Genomic DNA, 21,648 nt, shown 5'->3' with positions numbered 1-21,648 from the left:
TGGGCAACGTAAACTTTGTTTGCGGCAGACGGACGATAGATATTCGTGAATCATTTTACTCTTACACGATGCTTAGAACTATGGAAATTTTTTATTGAAAAAGTATGCGCTTTTCGGAAAATTTGTCAAGAATAAAAAGTTCTTGTAATCAGCCGAGGAATACGCCTGAATTTTTCAGAGCGTTTTGAGCAAAATTTTGAATTTTGAAAAAATTGTTCATATGCAAAATCCAAAATTTTGCTCAAAACGCTTCGAAAAAATTCAGGCGTATTCCTTGGCTGATTACAAGAACTTTTTATTCTTGATGATTTTTCCGAAAAGCGCATCGTTTATTGTAAAAAAATTCATGAATGTTTTCACAAAAATTTTGCCATTAAGACGCCATTTTGAAAATACTAAAACGAAAAATCGATCTTTGAACCATGGATTCTCAAAGTTTAGACATTTATTTCACCCGTTAGTGAGATTCCAGATTATTTACAGACTCGAAAAGCTTTGGAAAATGGTTCACAAAAAAAAATAGGCACGAAAAATTACGTTTTTTTTTTGTTTAAACTGCATTTTGGGATAATAAGAAAATTTTTTGAGAAATTTCATTGGCACCGTCGGAAAGAGGAGATCTTAAGCAATAAAAATATATGTGTCTCAATTTTTTCTAGTTTCGAATAGTCTTAGTTATTGGCCGTTGAAAAGCAGTGTACCGGTAGTGGCGTTTTGGCCGTTTAAGGGTTAAATGTTTATTTTTTATTTTTGAAAGTCTGAAAATTCTTAGACGCTCTTGACTTTTCTAAAATATTCTGGAAATCTTTCTATCTCCAATATATGTTATACTAACATATTACCCATAAATGTAGAGCATAAATTTCGAAGCCTTTAAAAATAAAAATCTAAATACTGAAAAATGTTCGAAATTCGAAGCCTTTAATTTGAAATTTTATTTTTTCACATAATTATCTAATTAAACTTGCATTAACCTTGTTCAATTACTTCTTTCAGCTACCGGAGATAAGTGATCAAGCAACTTGACACTCGAATGGAAGATTTAAAGATTCATCATAAGAAAAGCAAGTTTATCGGAAACCAGAGGAAAAACGTTTTTCCCTAAAGAAGCCCAATCTAAATTTAAAAGAGACTATTAACAAAATTAGACTAGTCATTTTTTTAATTGGCACTTAATATAAATCTCACAAATCCAAGAAACATTTTCAAATACATTGAACACATTTTGCGAAACGAGAATAACTTTTTTCGAAAATGTCGACGAAATTCAGTTGCATTTTATTTATTCAGTTCAGAAGCTATACTGAATCAGCACGAAATGAGATTCACCGAACTGATAAGAACTGAATCACAAGATACCTGATAATTTTTTAATGATGCCGAATTTAAAACGTTATCGCACCTGAGAAAAATCGCAGTTAGCGAGTAAATTTGAAAAAAAACTAGAGGATAAAGGTGGATATTTAAAATCGAAACTGGAGACGTGAGTTTTTAGTTTTGAACTTGAAATTTAAGGCCTGAGGTAAAAATTAAAAATTTCGAGTTTAACCAATTTTGAAGAAATATCGAAGATGATCAATAATCAGCAGCGTATTATTCTCAACTCGAGGGAGTCTCCGAATCATCAACCAGTTTCTGCAAAGCCATCCATAGTCTCTGCAAGTTCCAGTATAGATTCTGACGTGAGCGATCGCAGAGATGTCAGAGAGGCTCTTTATTCTGGAATCTTTAGGAGACATCGAAAGACAATTTTGGTTCTGGGAAGTTTTCTAAAAATGCTAAAGATGAACAGAAACGTTAATAACTACGCCAGCATCAAAGCCAATGACGAACACGACGAGTGAAGTATACAAAAATCCTGAAAAATTTAATTTTTGTAAACGCAAAAATATTTATCAAAAGCGATTATGCATTTTGAAAACACTTCTAGGCATTGATATTCCGCCGAAATGAAGACTATTGTGATTCACCCCTTTTTCCAACCTTTTTGATTATCTTCTTGTAATTTTCTATATTTGCAACGGCTTCCAAATTCTGATTTTGCAGGAATTTTCTGAATATTAAAATGAAACCAAAGATCAAATAGAAGACTGAAAGATCCTAACATCATAGTTCCTCGATAAAAATGAATTAAATTTCGAAACTCTTATTCATGCACTGGAATTTCTAATTCTAGAGTCTTAATGTTATTTCAAATTAAATTGTATTTGGAAGATTTGATAAATCTACTAAGAATAACCCTGATTCAAAATTTAAATTGAATTTTAATATATTCTGCATTAAGATTTTTATTCGATGCATCAAAAGTCAAAATACGTAAAGCAAGTTTGCACTTTCTATTCCAATTTATTTAGATTTTACGAAACCGCCTTGCCGTTGAAAATATCGTAGATAAAGGGGCCAACGATAGAACGCCTTTTGGCTCGTAACTCCTTTCTATAGCTTACAAAAGTAAGCTTTCGAAAATAATTTGCATCCAGCATTTTGAATAGTGCTAGGAAAAAATTTATATTTTTTATTATTCGTTTAGATATTTATTAATAAATTCCTCTAGATATTCCTCTCGAATAATTTACTTAGAATTAATAACTAGATAAGTAAATTAATTAATAAATAAATAAAAATCGACTGATCACTGCTTTTTTAAACTCTTTTCTAAAGAGCTCAGCAAAGAACTCGATCGCTTTTTCATGACAATCAGACATGTTTGGGGGTAAATTTGTTGTTAAAGAAAATTTCCTATGAGTTACTTGTCTTTAATGTGGAACATATTTCCGGAATATTGTAGACTGTAAACCCACTTGCCAATATTATAGTATTAATAAAGTTCAATTTAATTGATTAATCAATCATACTTAATACAGACCAAATATCCACTTTCAAAAAAATACATAAGTACTGATCAACAACTTACATAAAATAAAACAATTGGAAATATGGTCTCAGAAGAATTTCTCAACTACTCAATTCTCCTTAAATCAAGATATTTTGACGTTTCACACGAAGTTTCAAGATATCGAAACTTTACAATTTCTTAAATTTCAGCCTGGAAATTCTTATAAGAATTTGCTTAGTGTAATCTTATTAGTAAGATTTTGATATTACCTATTAATATTGAATTATGTAAGTGGCTTCGTTGTTTTGTAACCAGGCGAATGCATTTTTAATCACAAGCTACAGGAATAGTAACTCTTTGTGTTAACATACGGTAGGCCCTTGGAGCAAAAACTTCGATCGACCATTTTTTTAGAGAATGATAAAAAATGGAAAACTACGTCAGTAATTTCTGCTTTGAGGGTGAATATCATTTTTGTACATGCGTATAATAGCTAATCAATTATTATTGAGGTCAAGTTAATGAAGAAGAAATTAACTACGCCTATTACAACTTTGTACAACGTGTAGATATAGCGATGTAAATGATAAATTATAAATATTAGGGTGATCTATTTTGCATGAAGTTTTGAAATATAAATGCTCGAACCTGATTAATAGTGACACGCATAATCTAGAGAAATAAATTCTAAAAGTATAGATTTATAGGCTTGTTTGAAACGCATCAGTGTATCTATTGAAGAACCTTTTATGACCTACCAGTAACGACTTATTAATTTTCGAACGAATGTTTTATCTATGAATAGCGATTTATAAAGCTTCAAAAAATTGTTTATTCTTTTATATTAAGAAAACGTTTTTAAAATTTGGAATATTACACGACTGTAACTCAAAAAGTTGTTCGTTTTAATAAGACAAGTTTTTTTATCTTTTTATGATCTCTTAATTTCAGCAAATAAAATTTTTGGTAAGATCCGTTTTGTAGAAAAGTCGAATAAAAATATAATTCTAAACAAATATTAACAAATATTACCATGTAAATCATATGGGAAGTGCAATGCGAAAACTGCTGATGCTGACCGATTTTGATTTTACCAGGGATCGAAACTCCTAAATTTTAAAGGGACACGGTCCGTACCTTTAGGAATTTTAAGGCAGCGGGTCCGGATCTGGAACATTAAGATAAATCCACGGGTCCTTCAAAATTTAAAGGAACCGAGTCTGGATCTGGACCCTTTAGAAATTAATGGGTAAAGATTCGGACCTGTACCTTTAAGAATTTAAAAGTTCGACACTCGGGCTCAGGGCCAATCTAAAATTTAAGGTTCATTTTCTCATAAAATGTCACTAATCATCATTTTATTGCAGATACATTTCGAAACTTCGTGCAGAATGAATCACCGTAATGCATATACTTATAGGTATATGTGTGTAATACGATGTGTGACGAAAGACATTATTACGTTTAATAAATATCGTTACGTGTAAACTGCAATTTTTATTTAATTTCAGCTTAAGTAGCTTTTTTGAATTTAAACACCAGTGTTGTGTAAGTTACTTTTTTGAGTAACTATATAGTTACAGTTACTAGAAAAAGTAACTTGAAGTTACCTGCAAATTTACTTTTTTCATTACCTTCATTTTGTTATTTAAAAGTATAAATAATTAAGATGGTAATTCATAAAAACATAATTTAAAAAGAATTAGACATGTAAAGTAAACCAAAAATACACCATATGTTTCGGCAAGTGAACAATAATAGATATTTAGAATAAAATTCAAATTGAGTAATATAGATATGTCACTCAGAATATCCTGCCCATAATATATTCTGAACGGTTTTTGTTTTTCCGCATTGTTTGGCAGGATCACCAAAATTACTTGTTTCGTCGGCCATTGAACATTATTTTTTTAAATTAATTTCAAGTCAGAATCACGACTCATGTATTTAGTTCTAGCAATTCAGATTCTTGACACGAAATTTTCCAAGTCTGCTTGGTTTTGTTCTTGGTGTTGCTCTCTTAATAGCAGATATAAAAACACATAAAGTAACTTTAAAGTCACTAAAATTAAAGTTACAAGTTACTGAATAAATCGTAACTAAGTTACGTTACCAGTGACTTGTAAAAATAGTATCTAGATTACCCTAAAAGTTCCAAATAATGTTACTTTTCAGTACCTCAGTTACTTGTAACAAGTGACTACTCAACACTTTTAAACACATTCGACGAAATCTCGTGAAATCCCATGAAGTCCTCGTGAAATTAAGTTTAAATCTTTTGAAATCCTGTGCATTCTTTAAACTTCTTTGTAATTGGTCTAAAACCCTTCAGATACTTTAAAATATTTAAAATTACTTGAAATCCGTTTGAATCCTTTCAAATCGATTTTAATCTTCTAAATTTCCTTAAAATACTAAATATTTAAAAATCGCATGAAGTCCGTTGATATTTCATAAAATCCGTTGACATCTCGAAAATCTTACAAATTCTGAATAATCTTTAAACCCTTTAAAATGGCGTGAAATCATTAAGATGCTATGATTTCTTTGAAAACTCATAAATCGTAAAAGATATATCTCTTTACCTACCCATGTGGAAAAAGCCCCGCTGAGACCCCTTCGGATGAGCGCCCCCGTCGAGGGCCCAACTCGGTTGCCCTCACGGATAAACGATTGAAATTTCAAAGTTCAAAGGACGTATATTTTTTTTACACTACTGATTTTAATGTTTGATGAGTTCAAATTTACAAATAAAGATTTTCTGTCAAAAATTGAATGACACTTTTCTGAAATTCGAACTCTCACAATATGGATGTTCCATAGGGATCCCCGCAGGGAACCCAGCTCGGTTGCCCTCACGGATCAACGATTCAAATTTCAAAATCCAAAGGATGAATATTTTTTTGACGCCACAAATGTTATAGTTTCATGAGTTCAGACTTGCAAACAGCGAATTTCTGACAAAAATTCGATTACACTTTTTTGAAATTCGAACTTTGACCTCCCCCGCTGGGAGCAAAAGCTCGATTGCCCTCACGGATCAACAATTAAAATTTCTAAGTCGGAAGAGTAAACATTTTATATCCTAAAAAATGAAAAAAATACGTTTTGAAATATGGTTTATGCGTTCTAAAATTTCAAAAAACTATAAACACATCTGTCCCGAAAACAAATTTTTTCCTGGTTTTTTAAATAAAACAATTCTAAGTTTCATTTTTCATGAAAAATTTTAAATGTTAATTAAAAATTACATTTCCTGTCATTGTAAAAATTTTGAAATTAGCTTATAACGTGAGAAAACAAAATATTACGCGAAGAAAAATTGTAATAGATTTAAATTATTGATTTAATAATTATTTTATTGATATTTCTGTTAACAGTTCGTGTATTTTACATTTACAAAACGACGTATAATAATAATAATAATAATAATAATAATAATAAATAATTAGAAAAAGAGAGCTTAAAATTTGGTACTTTAACTTTTCTGAACTGTAGCTTATGAGGATGGCTTTTTCACCGAGTTTCAACTTGTCGGTTTAGCGCAGTGGTTAGCACTCCAGACTGCTAGGGAGCTAGGTGATAGATTTATTAGGGATAGATTATGTAGGTTCGATACCCCACAGCGTTCGAAATTTTATTTGTAATATGGAAGCTTCTAATGCGTCCCCTAAGGGTTTACATTTTTCTTGCATCTTCTTCCCTATTTCTTTACACCCCCCCCCCCACATACACACACAACAACTCCCTTGCTAGGCTAGAGTTCACCGCACGGGCCACCGAGGCTCTTCCAGAGAGCGAGGCGGGAATTGAACCCGCAAGCCGACTTTTTTGCCCTATGGTTAAAGTGTAGCAGTACGGTACTACTTAGCACTGACGCAGTACTGCCGCCCATGGTGAATTTCCAATTGAAATAGTAATGTGCTAGTAGCGATATCCAGTGCTAGCCCAACACTGACTGCCCAGTACAAAATAGTGTTACGATCCCAGAGATATGCCAATATAAGTGCCAGCACTGTCAAACAAAAAAAACCCAAGAGGGCTTTCGTGGTGGCAACCATGAGGGTTCCATGAGGGCAGCCCATGCTGGGCCCCTATGGATTAGCATATCGTTTCTATAAGGAACCACGTCTGGATTGCCCTCATGAATTCCACAAGGCATGAGGGCAATCCATGTGGACCTTGACGGGGGCCTCCTCCATTTTTCCACGCGGGAATAGGCAAAAATATATGACTTTTTTTTAGTTTTGAGTACACCATATAATATCCCTATTAAAAATATACGCATGGGAATTTAAAACCACCGTACCTGTAATATTGAGCCCACCCTCTCTCACCCCCATCTTTCTGTACATTCAGGTTCACGTGGAAATCGATGTGATAATGTATTCCTATTGCAAATTTCCCCATGAATTTCCGCGTATATATTTCCATGCGGGTTTCCAAGCAAACATTTTCAAAGGGGATATTAATAGTTCATGATAACTAATATTGAATCAATCATTAGTTTTTTGCTATTCAATTACACAAAGAATTTAAGTGAAATCAGAACCATATATTGTATAATTAAGTTTAATGTAGTGTTCAACCCCTCAGAAATGTAGTTTTTTTCCAGAATGGTTATTATTTACAAATATTTACATAGGGATATGTAATATTTTATATTAATTTCAATTCAATAATTTACCTTGCTAAATTGGCCAATGATATATTTCAGAATATTTGAAGGTGCATCGTGAAGTAAAGGTTCCAATGCTTCGACATAAGTACATTTTTGTAAAACTTGTTTCAAAGTCATCTTGCATTTTGATTTTAGATCTTCCGAAGATTTTGGATTCGTGTAAATCTGCAATTTATTTTAAAATACTAATATTTAGAAACATCTTTAAATATTTCAGAATTACAATACGGTAGTTGCGGAAAAACTAGAAACCGAAAGTAATTTAGGGAAGATTTTGGCCTCTGCAACGGCTCTAGAATGATGGGCTGTGTGCTTTCCGATTTGTCCTAAAGCCCAAACAGTTATTGCTGTGACATGATCTTCAGTTTCTTCTTCCAGGACAAAAACCAGCTGTATTAGTCCCTTGGAAAATATATGATCTTAATTTAAAAAGATTATTATATGACTTCTTAATCATATTAATGCTTCATGAGAATTAAAAGCGTTTAGATTCAATCGCATCCTCTATTGTAAGTCGAAGCAATTTTAAATGGGTTTTTAACTTTAAAAAAAAATGGTTTCAATTTCCTGTCACAAACTAACTGGTTAAAAGTTCGATTGAGTTTAATTGAAAAAAATTGAACAGATCAAAGTCTTACTTGTGATTCGATAACAGCTAAAGCTAATTGGTCTGAATGACCAGCAATATATCCGATAGCCATTAATCCTGGCACTCTTGCAGACTTTGCAGTGGCTATTAATTCTACGAGGGCTGCAATTCCACCAGTGTTGACAATTAATTCTGCCAACTTAAAACAAATTACCATTTGAAGTGGAAAATTAATTTTTTAATTTTTCGACCTTTACTATTTCACTTCCATCCTATTTACTAAAGCAAGACAAATTTTAAACAAGCAAAAATCATCAAGATTTTCTCATCTAGCCAAATTTAAACGCTTATTTTTAAAAAACTGAAGGGAACTTATTTCTACAAGAAAAAAAGATATATTTATTGCAGGAAAATTGTATTTCAAAAAAAAAAGAAATACAGTTAAAATTAAAATCAAGAAATTATTGAAATACTAAATTAAAGATTGAACGTATGAAACCTGAATCATACTTCGAAGGTATGTTTGCAGACTTCTCTTGTAAGAACTGCAGCAGCTTTTACGACATTTTCGTCGGGATGAGCCATGTGAATTAAAGCATTTGGAAAAATTTCAGCCTCCACAACAAATTCTGCAAATTCTATTGAATGTTTTGCAATGTTTCCCAAAGCTGAGAGAACCTGTCGCTGAATTTTAGTGTTACTAAATACATTTTGAACTTAAGACATGTTAAAAAAAAATGTATAAAAATAAACTATTGTGATTGCGAAATTTCTCGATTTAAAACGTAATTATACTAGGATTTCCATTTTAAAAAAACATTTAAATTCCTTTTTTGAAAATAACATTTCATTTTTTTTTAAGATAAAAGAAACCTTTAATTTGGCATCAGGCTTGGAAAAGGCTTTCGCCAAAATTGAAATCGCTCCAGAATCGACAACAGCTTGAGCTAGTTCTACAGTATGTTTACTGATATCACAGAGTGCAGAAGCACTAATCTGTTTCAAACACATGTCAGGCTCTTGCAGACAGAGAACAAGCAAAGGGACTGCACCTTTAGAAAATTGAAAAATTCATGAAAACTTTGACAATGGAAAATTATAAACAAATTTAGACTATTATTGAACTGCAAAAACCTTTTCATAAATTTCGTTGCATTTTAAAATCGAGCATCGAAACTTTAACGCTAAAATATGATACACTTAAAATTTAACAGCATTCAAAGACTCAAATATCATCGGATCATTGTTGAGTATAAAAACTTTTGTTTTCATTCTTTAACCCAATGCCGCTAATTTCCTCTAATTCTTTCATCAATTTTCCTCCTGAAACCCTTGAATTAGTAAAAATTTTATATTTTCTTGCCACGTTTTGAGACCCACTGAGTCAGAAAAGACGATTTTTACGAAGTTGTTTATCTGTCTATCTGTATTCTGTAGGCACGATAACTTTAAAAAATTGATCAGATTGGATTCTGCTTTGACACACTTTTTTAAGGCCTAAAAAGAAAGAACAAGTTCGTGAACCAGCTATTTTGGATCAAAATTCAAAAAGTAAGCACGTTTTCAAAATTTTTAAGACCACATTTTTTCAAGATTTAAAAATTCTATGAACGGTTATTCATAGTACTCAGAAACTCAAACAGATTTTTGGAAGCCCTACAACATCGTCATGACAACTTTTTTGATTTGGTCGAAAAGTTGAAAATTTGATCGTACCTCAGCTTTTTGAAACCACATTTTTTCAAGATTTCAAAATTCTATGAACGATTATTCATAGTATGCAGAAACCCAAACAATTTATCCTAATGACTTTTTTCTATAAAAAGAAAATTATCAGAGTTAGAGCATTTTCAAAATCCAAAAAAACAAATTAAAATGAGCATTTCAAGCCAACAACGCATGCCATGAAAAAAAGTCAAGAGAAGAAAAACGTTGATTTTTGAAAGCCCTAAAAGGTGGTCATAACAACTTTTTTGATTTGGTCGAAATGTAGAAAATTCAAAATTTGATCGTACCTCAACTTTTTGAAACCACATTTTTTCAGGATTTCAAAATTCTATGAACGGTTATTCATAGTACTCAGAAACTCAAACAATTTATCCTAATGACTTTTATATAAAAAGAAAATTATCAGAGTTAAAGCATTTTCAAAATAAAAAAAAAACCATTAAAATGAACATTTTAAACCAAACAACGTATGATATGAAAAAAAGTTAAGAGAAGAAAAACGTTGCTTTTTGAAATCTTTAAAACCAAATTTTTTCAAGATTTTAAAATTCTATGTGCTGTTATTCATAATACTCAGAAACTCAAACAATTTATTCTTATGACATTTTTCTATTAAAAAAAATTACCAGAATTAGAGCATTTTTAAAATCCAAAAAAACAAACTAAAATGAATATTTTACGCCAAACAACGCATGATATGAAAAAAAAGCCAAGAGAAGAAAAACTTTGCTTTTTGAAAGCCCGACATGAATACGATGACAACTTTTTTAATTTGGTCGAAAAATTGAACATTCCAAATTTGATCGTACCAAAAATAATGAAAAATCCAAAAATTCCATTTTTTGGTCAAACTATGCGAGATACGAAAAAAATAAAAAAGCTCAAATTGCGCGTCCTGGAAAGAACTATGAATTTATAATGAATCACTTTTCGATATAAGCTACGAAAAAAAATGAGACAAAAATTGTTCATCCAAAAAAGAGCTATAATTTTTGACAGGACACGTAGTTTTTACTTTAGTCGTAAAAAATATCATTTAAAATGCTTCAAATATCATTCAAAATTGCTTTCGCACAACCCTGAACATGTATGTATTTCCGTGCAGTTTCCTAAATCTCTTACTCCTAACCACACACTCAATATTTTCTTTTTGCATCTTTTTCCTAATGCAATCTCAATTCTCTATCTATTCTCTTCTCGAGTTTTTTCAAAAATCTAAGCAATTTCGTCTTCATTATCTCTTTATACCACTCATAACTCGATGCACTCTCTTCTCCCATTTTCCCCATCTGTATTTCTCATATTTGTTCTTTTCATTTCTCCATAATCTATATTCTCATCGTCGCCTACTTCTACTCTCTATTCTAATATTGACTAATTCCACGTCTCTTCGTCTATAAAGAAAAGGTTTTTTTCTTTTCCCCACATTGTAACTTCTCCATGATCTCTGCTCTCTCTATCCTAACAAAACTTTCGAATAGTAATTCATTCTGAATCACTCCAAACTATTCCGAAACATTTAGAAATCTGTATTCAACTTAATCGGATCACTGAGAAAGATGGATTTGAAATAGGGATATGTAGATATTAAGGCGTACCACCTAGTCTAGATGTTTAGGTTTAAAACCCTGGTTTTTTAAAATTAACATCTAGATTGTATTTTGTAATAATATACAGATATTTAAATATATAACTTAGATCGCTTTCCCATACTTAAGCTTCCAAGATAGTAAAAGGCACAATCCATTTTTCGTAGTGCAGCAAGTTTTCAATCCCTGTCAATCAGTGCGTCCACTCCAAATTCTATCCCTCTGAATCGAAGATCATCCGTTCAGAATTTTCAATCCTTCTCAATCCTTTTCAATCCATCGTACAATTTAAATAAATGCGAGGCTCTTCTGGCCCAATTGTTCAATCCTTCTCAATTCTCCCATTAATACTAACATCAATCATACTCAATCCGTCGGGTGAGTGTATTGCACTATGAAGACGGGAAAGAAACAGAAAAAGAAGCTTTTCAAAACCAGAAAGGAATACCTGCCCAAAGGAAAAGTAAAAAAAAGAAAAGGGAAAGAGCGAAAAAGGCCAGAACGCAAGCCGAAGAAAATACAACGCATAGAAGCTCTTCTGATGAAGCTGGCAAGCGGGAAGTCCTAAACGGACGTTTTAAAAGATATCAAGTCGAAAATAAACCTTGAGGAAACTAATTACGAAATGCGGTCTATGCGCTAAACAAGAAATAAGGAAGTGGTGTTGGGGCTTAGCAAAGACACAAAGGACATACAAGACTTTGCGATTGCTGTCAAGACCACACATGGAGACACAAGAGTGTTATGGATTCTGGTTCCCAGAGTAACGTTGAAAGACTTTGTCCTCAACCGTATTACGTCCAAAGAAGATGTTGAAGAGGCAGTGAAAAGAGAACTCAAGGAACAAAATGGGGACATAAAGGTCTAAATCTCCAAAGAGGAAAGATCATGTCTTCATGAACTTGAACGAAGAGCAGTCAAACTTACTACTGGAAGCCAAGCCCATAAAAGTAGGATAGATTAATAGTAAACTAGATGATTTATGTGGCTCTCTGCTTCAAATGCCTGGAATATGGGCATCAGTCTAGAGACTCTAGAGACTGTAAAGGGCCAGATCGTGGCGGCCTATGTTACAAATGTAGTGAACAGGACCAGAAGAGGGACACCAAAATATGTTTCTCGGATAACCTGGGCACGGTAGCCATCTGGGTACAAAATCGAATGACTTTAAGCAATACCTGGACTTGTTTGAAGATGCAATCCAGGAAGCTGGAGGGGCAGTGATGATGGCTGGGGATTTCAATGTCAAGGCAATGGATATGGCAGCTAGAAGAAGGCCGGTAAAATGCGAACGATTTCGGATATCGCTCTAGCATATATATGAAGGAACAGCCCCTCTTATAGAGAACTGGGAGGTTGTGAAGGACTGCACTGAAAGCGACTACCAATACCTATTTTTAAATGCAGAAGGCAGGCCAAAAAACATTGTGCACCATAGCAAAGCCAAAAAGTGGAACATGGAAAAAATGAATGCAAAGAAACTATCCTTAACGATAGTCAGAGGCCGGAACAGTCTGTTGGAGGGAATTGACATTAGTGCGAAAGCATTAGTTGAAGCCATAATGCGGCTTATATATCAGGCCTGTGGCGCCTTGATGCCTCGCAAGAAGAGATACAAGAATAGGACCTCTAGCTATTAGTGGAATGAAGAAACTTCAGATCTCCGAAAAAATTGTCTAAAATGCAGAGGCACGATACCGATGTGGGTAGGATCTGTGAAGGTTACAGCCACGAAAGACTTAAAGCACCTAGGAATCTTGACGGACAAGAAGCTCTCCTTCTGGGAGCAAATAAGTCAGGCAGCGATAAAGCCGCCACAGCGGTCAAACAAAGAGATGCGTTCAAAATAGCGTGTTCCTATTACACGGTATCAAAACTGCCGATATCAGTGTTCGCAGGAGTGATATTAATCGACCTATTGGCCCAGGAAAAATAGCTGGTATTCCAAAGACATGAGAAGTGAGCAAGCACATTGCTAAAGATGAAGCTAGGAGCTCTCTCCATGAAAGAATGGCAATAAGGCTAGAATAGCGACTACAGACGAAGATGGACCGCAAGTCTGATTCCACAGGTTGAGCTCGAAAGTATTTAGAAAGAGACCAATTACTACCTAAAACAATTCTTCTCCAGGTATAGATACTTCCGCATGCACCTACATTAAATAAGAAAGCAAGGAACTCGATATGCATGCCTTGTCACGCGGAACATGACAGCGTGCACCATAAATTTCTTGAATGGAAAGCGACACTGGAAAAAAACATTGGAAAGCGAATTAGGAGAAGCCACACCTGACAAAATAGTTAGTGTCATACTGAAGACTGAGAATCATTGAGGCTAAGAGGCCGAAGAACCAGTTGAACGAAGCTGTCGCGCTGCTTCAGACAATACGTACTTTCTTAAAATGAACTAGTAAAATCTCACTGATTTCTAATGAAATCTCACTGGTTGAATAGCTAGAATTGTGTCACTGAAAATCTGTGAGATTTCACTGATTCCCTCAGTAGAATTCCGTCACTGGTTTAATCAGTGAGGTTCACTGTTTACTCAGTACCCGTAGTCATCTGTATGTATGCATTGTCGTCCGTCATCTGGTTAGGTATGACACTTATCATTGGTCACTTTTTGTGCTAACCGTTGCAAAATTATCTTTAAAAAACCACACTTTACTCTCACAACAATAAATGAGAAAGGAGTCATCGTGACTCGGATGGTATAGTGATTGTCCTATGAAGGGTCCGCACTTCTCGGTAGTGTGGGGATCTTAGTCTACGCATCACTACAATGACCTGACATATATTATATTTAGTTATACCTTGCGTATAATTATACATCATACAATATAAACTCTGTCATTATAATGATGCCACTAAGGGACCCACTAAACAACACCACCCTTTCTCCTTGGCATAATTCTGCCCCGGAACCGCTTTCGCATTACTTCAGGGCGGTGCCGTTTTTGGCCTGTGAACGCTTCTGCTGGTTTGCTCCTTCAATTTTATGGGCTTCAGATCGGACCAGCCCTTTTTCAGTACAGTCCAGCCATGATGTACGCATCGTACTCAGTAGCGCAACAGTATCGCACAACGGGCTCGTCGGCCTTCGACATCATGGTTGAATGTGTTTCTTCAGCTTGGACGTCCGGGGGGGCTTCTATGAAGAAGCTGCATCCCTGAAGGTCAAGCACCTCATCGTCCCCGGTAAATGGTCGTTCCGGGGCTTCTCCTGTTTTGAGGCACAGAGGTAGCACAGCGATGTACTTTCGCACACCGCAGCCCTATGGCCCTCCTTGCCACATCTTCAACAAGCCTTCGCTCTGTCAGGGCCCTCGAAACCAGCTACCATGTGGCCGCAGCCTAGGCAGCGGTAGCAGCGTACCCTCTCTACCTTCTTGTGTACACGACAGGACACTCACCCCACCTTCAGGTGTCCTGCGCGCACTAGTCTCACCGTCAACTTTTCGGACAACTCCACGAAATCCCTCGGATTACCTCGGTAGCGTCTTTTCGTGAGGCTGACCTTCACCTCTCCTACATAATTGTTGCCAAAGTGGCTTCTTACGGCCGCTTCGACCTCTCCTGCGTCTGTTGAGGTGTCCAGGTCTAAGACCTCGACCTCAATACCCCCTTCACCTATAGCTCATCTTATGGCCGCCGACAGCTCGGCTCTGTCCCTTCCTGTAGATCCTAGTTCCCCAAGGACCTCTCCGTTTCTGGTTTGCCTGACCCCCTTGATTTGTACACCTAGGGCGTCAGGGCTAACCTTTTGCTTGAGATCCTTGAGGACCTCCGCGTAACTCAACCCCTTGGCTGGTTTGATTAAAACCGCCTCGGGATAAGAACGCCGCTACGTTTTCTTCTGCTTCCTGATGTTGTTGGGAGCAGGCTTCTCTTCTCTCTCCTTCTTGCTTGGAGTCGAGGTCACGGGCCCTGAAGCGTTTGCGGTCCTCGACCATCACAGCACATCGCGGATTATGTGGAACATATTCCGTTGCGTTCGACCGGAAGCCTCCATCTTTTCATTCACCTCCTATAGCTCCTTGAGGGCCTCCTTAGTCTCTGCCAAGCAGTTGAGAAGAGGCTTCCCCCTCTTAGCACAACCCACTCCAGTTTCTCCCTGAAGCTCACCTCCTCCGTGACGTCCAAAGGACTTCCAAGCTCCTCACAGACACTCCTGTCCAAGTATATTTTGTCCCCTCCAAAATCCATGGAACCGGCACTGACCACCGGGGCTGGAACCCGAGCGGAATCAGTGGGGAGATTGCTACTCCCTTGGGATATGTCGTTATTAACATACTCACTTATTTCTGATTTCAATTCGGTGTTCCTTCCCCTAGGTGGTTTTTATCCGCCCCGGGTATTTGATTTTCCCAGTTCCTCCCATATCTGGGAGGTGTTCCTCTATCCGCAACCTGGGAAGGCACACGATGTAGGACCAGCAACCCCACACGGGGGTATGCTACCATACAGATACCATACAGTTTATAATTAATCCTACAGTACAGTCGCTAATGACCCTGGCAGCTGATCCGACTATAAACATTCAACTAATAAACAAAAAATAAAAAAATGAGAGTCGGCTTGCAATATAATAGAATATAATATATTGCGCCTAAGTGCGGGAAGGCCCGCGTTTTTACGTCAACGTGTCGAGTCGCTCAAAGTCATACTCTAGTGGCTTCTCCACTTTTAAGCGAAAGGTGTTGTATCCCCTGCTTATTTCAGCCAGGCCCCAAATATTTCTAAAACAAAGACTTTTCAATGTGTATGTCCAATTCGAAAGAATCCGAGGTTCTTCTAGACAAAATTCGAAATCCTTCTCAAAGCATGGATTGACAACAACTTAAATTTGAATCAACTCGTACCACCTTTTAATCCATTTTAATCTGTGGATTTAATCAGAATCAATTCAAAACCAATCCGTTTACATATTTTAATTCCTTTCAATCCCTGGGTTAAATTTGTAGGAATCAATCTGAAACCAATTTAAAAACACATTTCAATATGTTTCAATCCTTGAGTTTAACCTGGCAGAATGAATCTAAAATCTATTTCAAACCACCTTTCAATCCTTTTAAATCTGTGCGTCCAACCCGAATGTATTCGAGGTATATCTAGACGAAATTCTAAATTCTTTTCGGTATAAATTCAAAACCCATCAGTATCAAAATTTCAATTCTTTTCAATACCAAATTTCAATCCGAAAACAATTTGAAGTCAACTTTTAACCTTTTTCAGTGTGGTATTTAGTCCGAAGTAATCCAACGCTCATCCGGAAAGACGTTTCATCCAAGCCGTAAAATATCGATATTTTAATTCAACTGACTTTGTGCAATGCTTATTGGTCACAAAGTGTTGCGCTTAAGTTCACGTGATGAGGAATATTGTAGTTTCTTCAGAGCATTCTTGCAGTAAATGAAAGGTCTTGGGTTTGATAATTAACGGAGTTGAAGTTGCTCCTTTGTTCATACAAATTATCTTCAAGAAATGTCTTGTATTCAATCCATTTTTCAAGTGAATTCAAATCAATGTCAAATTTAAAACACAAGGTTAATTGTTGTGAACACATATGAGGTATAGTTATTGAACTGCCGCAAATTTAACATTAAAATCGTATTTTTTAAGTTATAGAGGAAGCTTCAGTTAACGAAAAAATTAATTTTTCTCAGAAGAGATTTAAACGATTTTAATAAAAACTGTATATTAATGTAAAAATAATGGGAAAATTTTGCAAACATTAAAAAAAGCAATAATATTTTTTAATTGCTGCATCCACATTATATTTACAAAAACGTAGTTCGACTCCTTATAGTAATATATTTTTCAAATTGTTAGAAGTATTGCGCTAAAGTTTTAAGAAATTCAACATTTCACGGTTTCAAGGCTAATATTAAGAGGAATTCTACTTCCATTAAATATAATAACTTATAATACAAATTTTAACTCCATATACAGATTACCCAATAGATCATTAGGCCTTCATTAACATATCTATAACGGTTTTCGAGAAAACCTGATAAAGAAAGTAACTATCTACTACAGAAAACTAGGGCATATTTCAACAAATTCGAGAAACTGTCAAAATCCTGATATAGAAGGCAGACATCTACATTTGTATTTGCTAGTGAAATAAGTAGGTACATTTAAATAATGATAACAGTCTCAAATGCAATTTTGTGCCTTTGAAATCAGTTTTCTCGGCAACTACGCACATGGATATATATACATATAGGACCTATCTAGAGTTTTGCATACAAATAAATAAAATACATTTTTTGCGTTAATAAACAGAGTAGGTAACAACTTTTTTATCAGGGCGGAAGATTTTATAAGTAAAATTTAGAAGCATTCGAATATACACTCAAATTTGAGCAAATTTATTTTTAAAATCTTAAGTCTCAAATGAAAGCATTAGAAAACCCCCAAAAATAAAATTTTAAATCTAAAAATGAAGAATTAGAAAATAATTGAATTTAGAAATTTGGAAAACTTAAACCTTTAAAGCTATAAAATTGAACCAACTTTAAAGTTAGAAGCATTAAAATCTCCGATACAAATACCCAAATTTTAAACTTCTATAAAGTTGATCATTTTGAATGCTTCGATTAACAAAATAATAAAAATAAGATGCTAGCATCAAATTGAATTCTTTATAAAAATTTACTAAAAAAATTAATTTGATAACATTTGGATTATCCTGTACCGCTAATTAAATAATCATAATTAATATAGAATTTATCAAATAAAAATCTGTTTACCAGCATCGATTACAGTTTGAGCCAAATTTGTATTATGCCTGGCCACATAGCCAACTGCCCAAGCTGCAGCTTCTTTAACTCCAGGATCAAAATCTTCAAGACCAAAAATAATTGCATTTAATCCATCTCCAGTTATAGTAACTGCCGCCATTTCTGCAGAATGTTTCGCTATCGAACGTAGAATGAAAAGTGCCGCTTTTTTGTAAAATTTCTACACAAGAAAGTATGACTTATTTTTTATGGACATACATAAGAAGGATTCAATATATTTTTACAGATAAAATAAAGAAATAAAAAATACTCTAAAACATAAATTTCACAAATATATTGACACATTGATTGATTAACTAAACAAACTCAATTTTGTGTTGGTAAACAAAAATAATTGTGGGATAATTCTTGTTTTATATTTTCTTACATTTTGCTTCTCTAAATTTTTTAATATACAGGGCACCACGTCCTTCCTCAGAATAGCTTGGGCAATTTTTATATCATGACTTGCTAATCTACCCAAAGTGATTACAGCAGTCTGCCTAATTGTGGGCACAATGTCGTTAATTAAAGGACACACTGTCTCTAGAACACCAGCTCTCTCGAGGCATTCTACATTGTGAGACTTTGATGCAAGGTCTGCTACTGTTTGTACAAACTGCATTCGAGATTTTTGATACTGTTCAAAAACTGAAATTATTCATACATTTTAATTCAAAATTTCGATAAATATAATAATTTCTGAACAATTAAAAAAACTCGCATTATTTTTTATATGGAAAATCGTGACACCCGATTACTTTTAATTTTGATAAAAACTCTATTGAAGAAATTAAGATTTCCAACTTTTCTTTGTAGATTGTCGAGATTTATTCTTTCGAAATCCATAACAAAGTTGAAAAAGTTTAATATTAAAGATTTAAACAAATCAAGCGTCTTGTAAGGAAGACTCCATATAATCGATTCGCCACTATTAATACATCTGTACGCAATGAGAGCTCTAGAGTTTAGAGGGTATAACTTTTAATTAAAATGTCTAGAAGAGTGATCCAATTGAGAATAACTATGGAAATTTTTCGAAAAGTTGGTCGTTAATAATTTATTAAAGGTTTTTTTTGGAACAAATACATTATTTACGTACAATAATATTTTGTAAATTATTTTTAAGAACGTATAAACCAAGACACTACTTTCTATTGTTCATATTTTCTTTTTAAAATCAACCGTTTTGAAGTTATAGCGTTATAAATAGTTAAATTTGGATTCAAATTTACAAATTTAAAAATAAAATAATAAATAATTTTCATGACACGTATTCTATAAAGGAAAAAGGAAATTTTTAATCGATTTGTTTAAACTTTGATTGTTTATGCTTTCTTGTAAATAGAATATTTAGTTCGATAGGAAAAATTCTTTCTCCTCCTGTTGAGTACGTAGCTTGAAAAGCAATTTGCATTTTTTTCGAAATTTTCGGATTTAATGGGTGCTGAGATTTTTTTGACACAAAAATATGTGAATTTTAATGCAAAGTTAATTGTTTATAACGCGTTATAACTTTAAAACTGTTAATTGTGCACAGAAGTGTAAATAGAAAAACGCCTTGTCTTCGTTCAAACCTTCTGAAAAATGTTTAAATGTTAAAAAAAGAAAAGTTTAAAGAATGCATGACCAACATTTTAATCAAACTTACCCTCTAGACTAGAGCAGTGGTCGTAATTTTCAAAAAAAAAATCTAAATAATAATGCAAGATGCGTAAAATTGTTCCGCTTAGAAAATGTTCTACAAGTTAACACAAATTAACAAATTAACGTATTACATATCCATATAAACTACATAAACAAAGATATTTGAAAAAAATTAAGCTGTGTTTTTTCAAAGCAATCGATTTTTATTTTCTTAAAATTTTGTTTACAAAATTTTGGATTGTTAAACTCTTCTTGACCAACTGGGAAAGAGTAAAATGTGTTTTCGGACATTATTTCGTGACGTCAGAAATATTTAAAAAGATTTTTCAGCCGTTTATAAAATGTCAGCTTTAGAAAAAATAATTACTTTTTTAAATGGCGATATAGTTATTGATAGACACAGTTTCACATTTTGTACACAACTTTTATTATGAAGAAATTCGTATGCGGGTTTTAAAGACAAGGCTCAGATCGAATTATTTAATATTTTTAAATTCAATGATATGTCTTAAAAGTTGAATATTCATTATAAATGAAATGATTAGAATTAAATAAATTATAAAAGATATATACTATACTCTAGGAGATGAAAAGTATTGAAATAATACGTTTTAAGAGAAATGATTTTGTCGACGTTTTCTAAATTTGCAGAATTTTGTCTTTAAATTAGCTACAACTAATACAATTTTTGTTTGAGAGAAAACGGATTTATAACCTCAAATTTAAAAACTCAAAAATTTACCTTTTTGTGCCAATACCATTCGTAAATAATTAAATATTTATAACAAATTACTTTATGAAAATATAATTTAAAAATTACTTACCCTGCTGACAAATTCGCGCAGTCATAATTTCTTCTCTTTTTCGCAAGATAACTTTAAAAAGTCGACAATGTCTAAAGACGCGCACCGGTTTTTTTTTGTTGACAGACAAATGTGAATGATATGGAATCAAAACATTCACGAAAAACCTCGTGAAAATTCGGTATGTGTAGGAAAGTCCAAGAAAATCTTTGATAAGTAAATTTTTCTCACTCTTGTTTCTGTCATTTTTTCAATGTGTGAGTTTTCGGTAATAGGGAAAAAAAAGAAATGAAAGTCATGAAACGCACGTGCTCGCAAATTCGAAATATTTGGGATTCTGGATTCTGATAAATGCGTGCGCAACCGTGAATAGCAGGCAAGTGTTGTTCTCGTCGTATCTAACATAACCTCAAATAACAGTGCGTTTTCGGCTTTTCGCGACATTTGATATTTTTCGGATAGAAATATAAAATAAATTTTTGAAAATTGAATAAAAATGCTGCTTTTAATTGAAAGGAAGGTATTTCAAAGTTTTTCACGAATTTTAAGACGATTTTCGACGAATTTAGAAACAAATTTTAATGCAAATGGAACAAGTGACAAGAATGAGGATCCTGAAATCAGTAATTCACATTTAAAATCCCTTAAGATTGCGATTATTGGATTACCAAATGCTGGAAAAAGTACCTTGATTAATCAACTCGTTAATAGAACGGTATGTATTAAGTATGTTTACATTGTAAAGACTTATTTTGCTACTTTTGTAAAATTGAATGTATAGGTTATTTTCAATATTCTGCCGAGATATCTTGCTATTCTCTCACAAATTGAGTTAAAAAATAAAAAAATGATCAAATATAAACAGGTGCATGTACGATGAAACTTTAAAAGGGGTCCCTCATATTTATAATACAGAATAATAGAAGATAAGATTGGCAATTCGTAATGTATGTTTTGTTTTTAATTTGTATACAAAGCTCCGTAATTATAT

General features: G+C 33.7%; 2 protein-coding genes across 2 annotated transcripts in view; one reads left to right on the top strand and one right to left on the bottom strand.

Moving 5' to 3' along the window:
* Positions 1-20,980, bottom strand: part of LOC117169293 (sperm-associated antigen 6-like) — a 33,927-nt gene extending 12,947 nt beyond the window's left edge. The window contains exons 1-8 of the mRNA XM_033355640.1: positions 20,679-20,980; positions 18,596-18,858; positions 18,178-18,388; positions 8,980-9,158; positions 8,617-8,790; positions 8,156-8,305; positions 7,770-7,919; positions 7,524-7,682 (exon numbers count right to left, since the gene is read on the bottom strand). Coding sequence (XP_033211531.1) covers positions 7,524-7,682; positions 7,770-7,919; positions 8,156-8,305; positions 8,617-8,790; positions 8,980-9,158; positions 18,178-18,388; positions 18,596-18,858; positions 20,679-20,703 — 1,311 coding nt within the window. The 5' untranslated portion in view covers positions 20,704-20,980. The remainder of the gene's footprint in view (positions 1-7,523; positions 7,683-7,769; positions 7,920-8,155; positions 8,306-8,616; positions 8,791-8,979; positions 9,159-18,177; positions 18,389-18,595; positions 18,859-20,678) is intronic.
* A 35-nt stretch (positions 20,981-21,015) lies between these two features.
* The window catches only part of LOC117169455 (GTPase Era, mitochondrial), a 3,329-nt gene continuing 2,696 nt past the window's right edge, over positions 21,016-21,648 (top strand). Inside the window, exon 1 of the mRNA XM_033355878.1 lies at positions 21,016-21,372. Coding sequence (XP_033211769.1) covers positions 21,154-21,372 — 219 coding nt within the window. The 5' untranslated portion in view covers positions 21,016-21,153. The remainder of the gene's footprint in view (positions 21,373-21,648) is intronic.

This window comes from Belonocnema kinseyi, chromosome 1 (genome assembly GCF_010883055.1).
Source record: "Belonocnema kinseyi isolate 2016_QV_RU_SX_M_011 chromosome 1, B_treatae_v1, whole genome shotgun sequence".
Classification (NCBI taxonomy): domain Eukaryota; kingdom Metazoa; phylum Arthropoda; class Insecta; order Hymenoptera; family Cynipidae; genus Belonocnema; species Belonocnema kinseyi.
The sequence above is the reverse complement of the archived record's forward strand: the minus strand, read 5'-3'. Positions and strand labels throughout refer to the sequence as shown.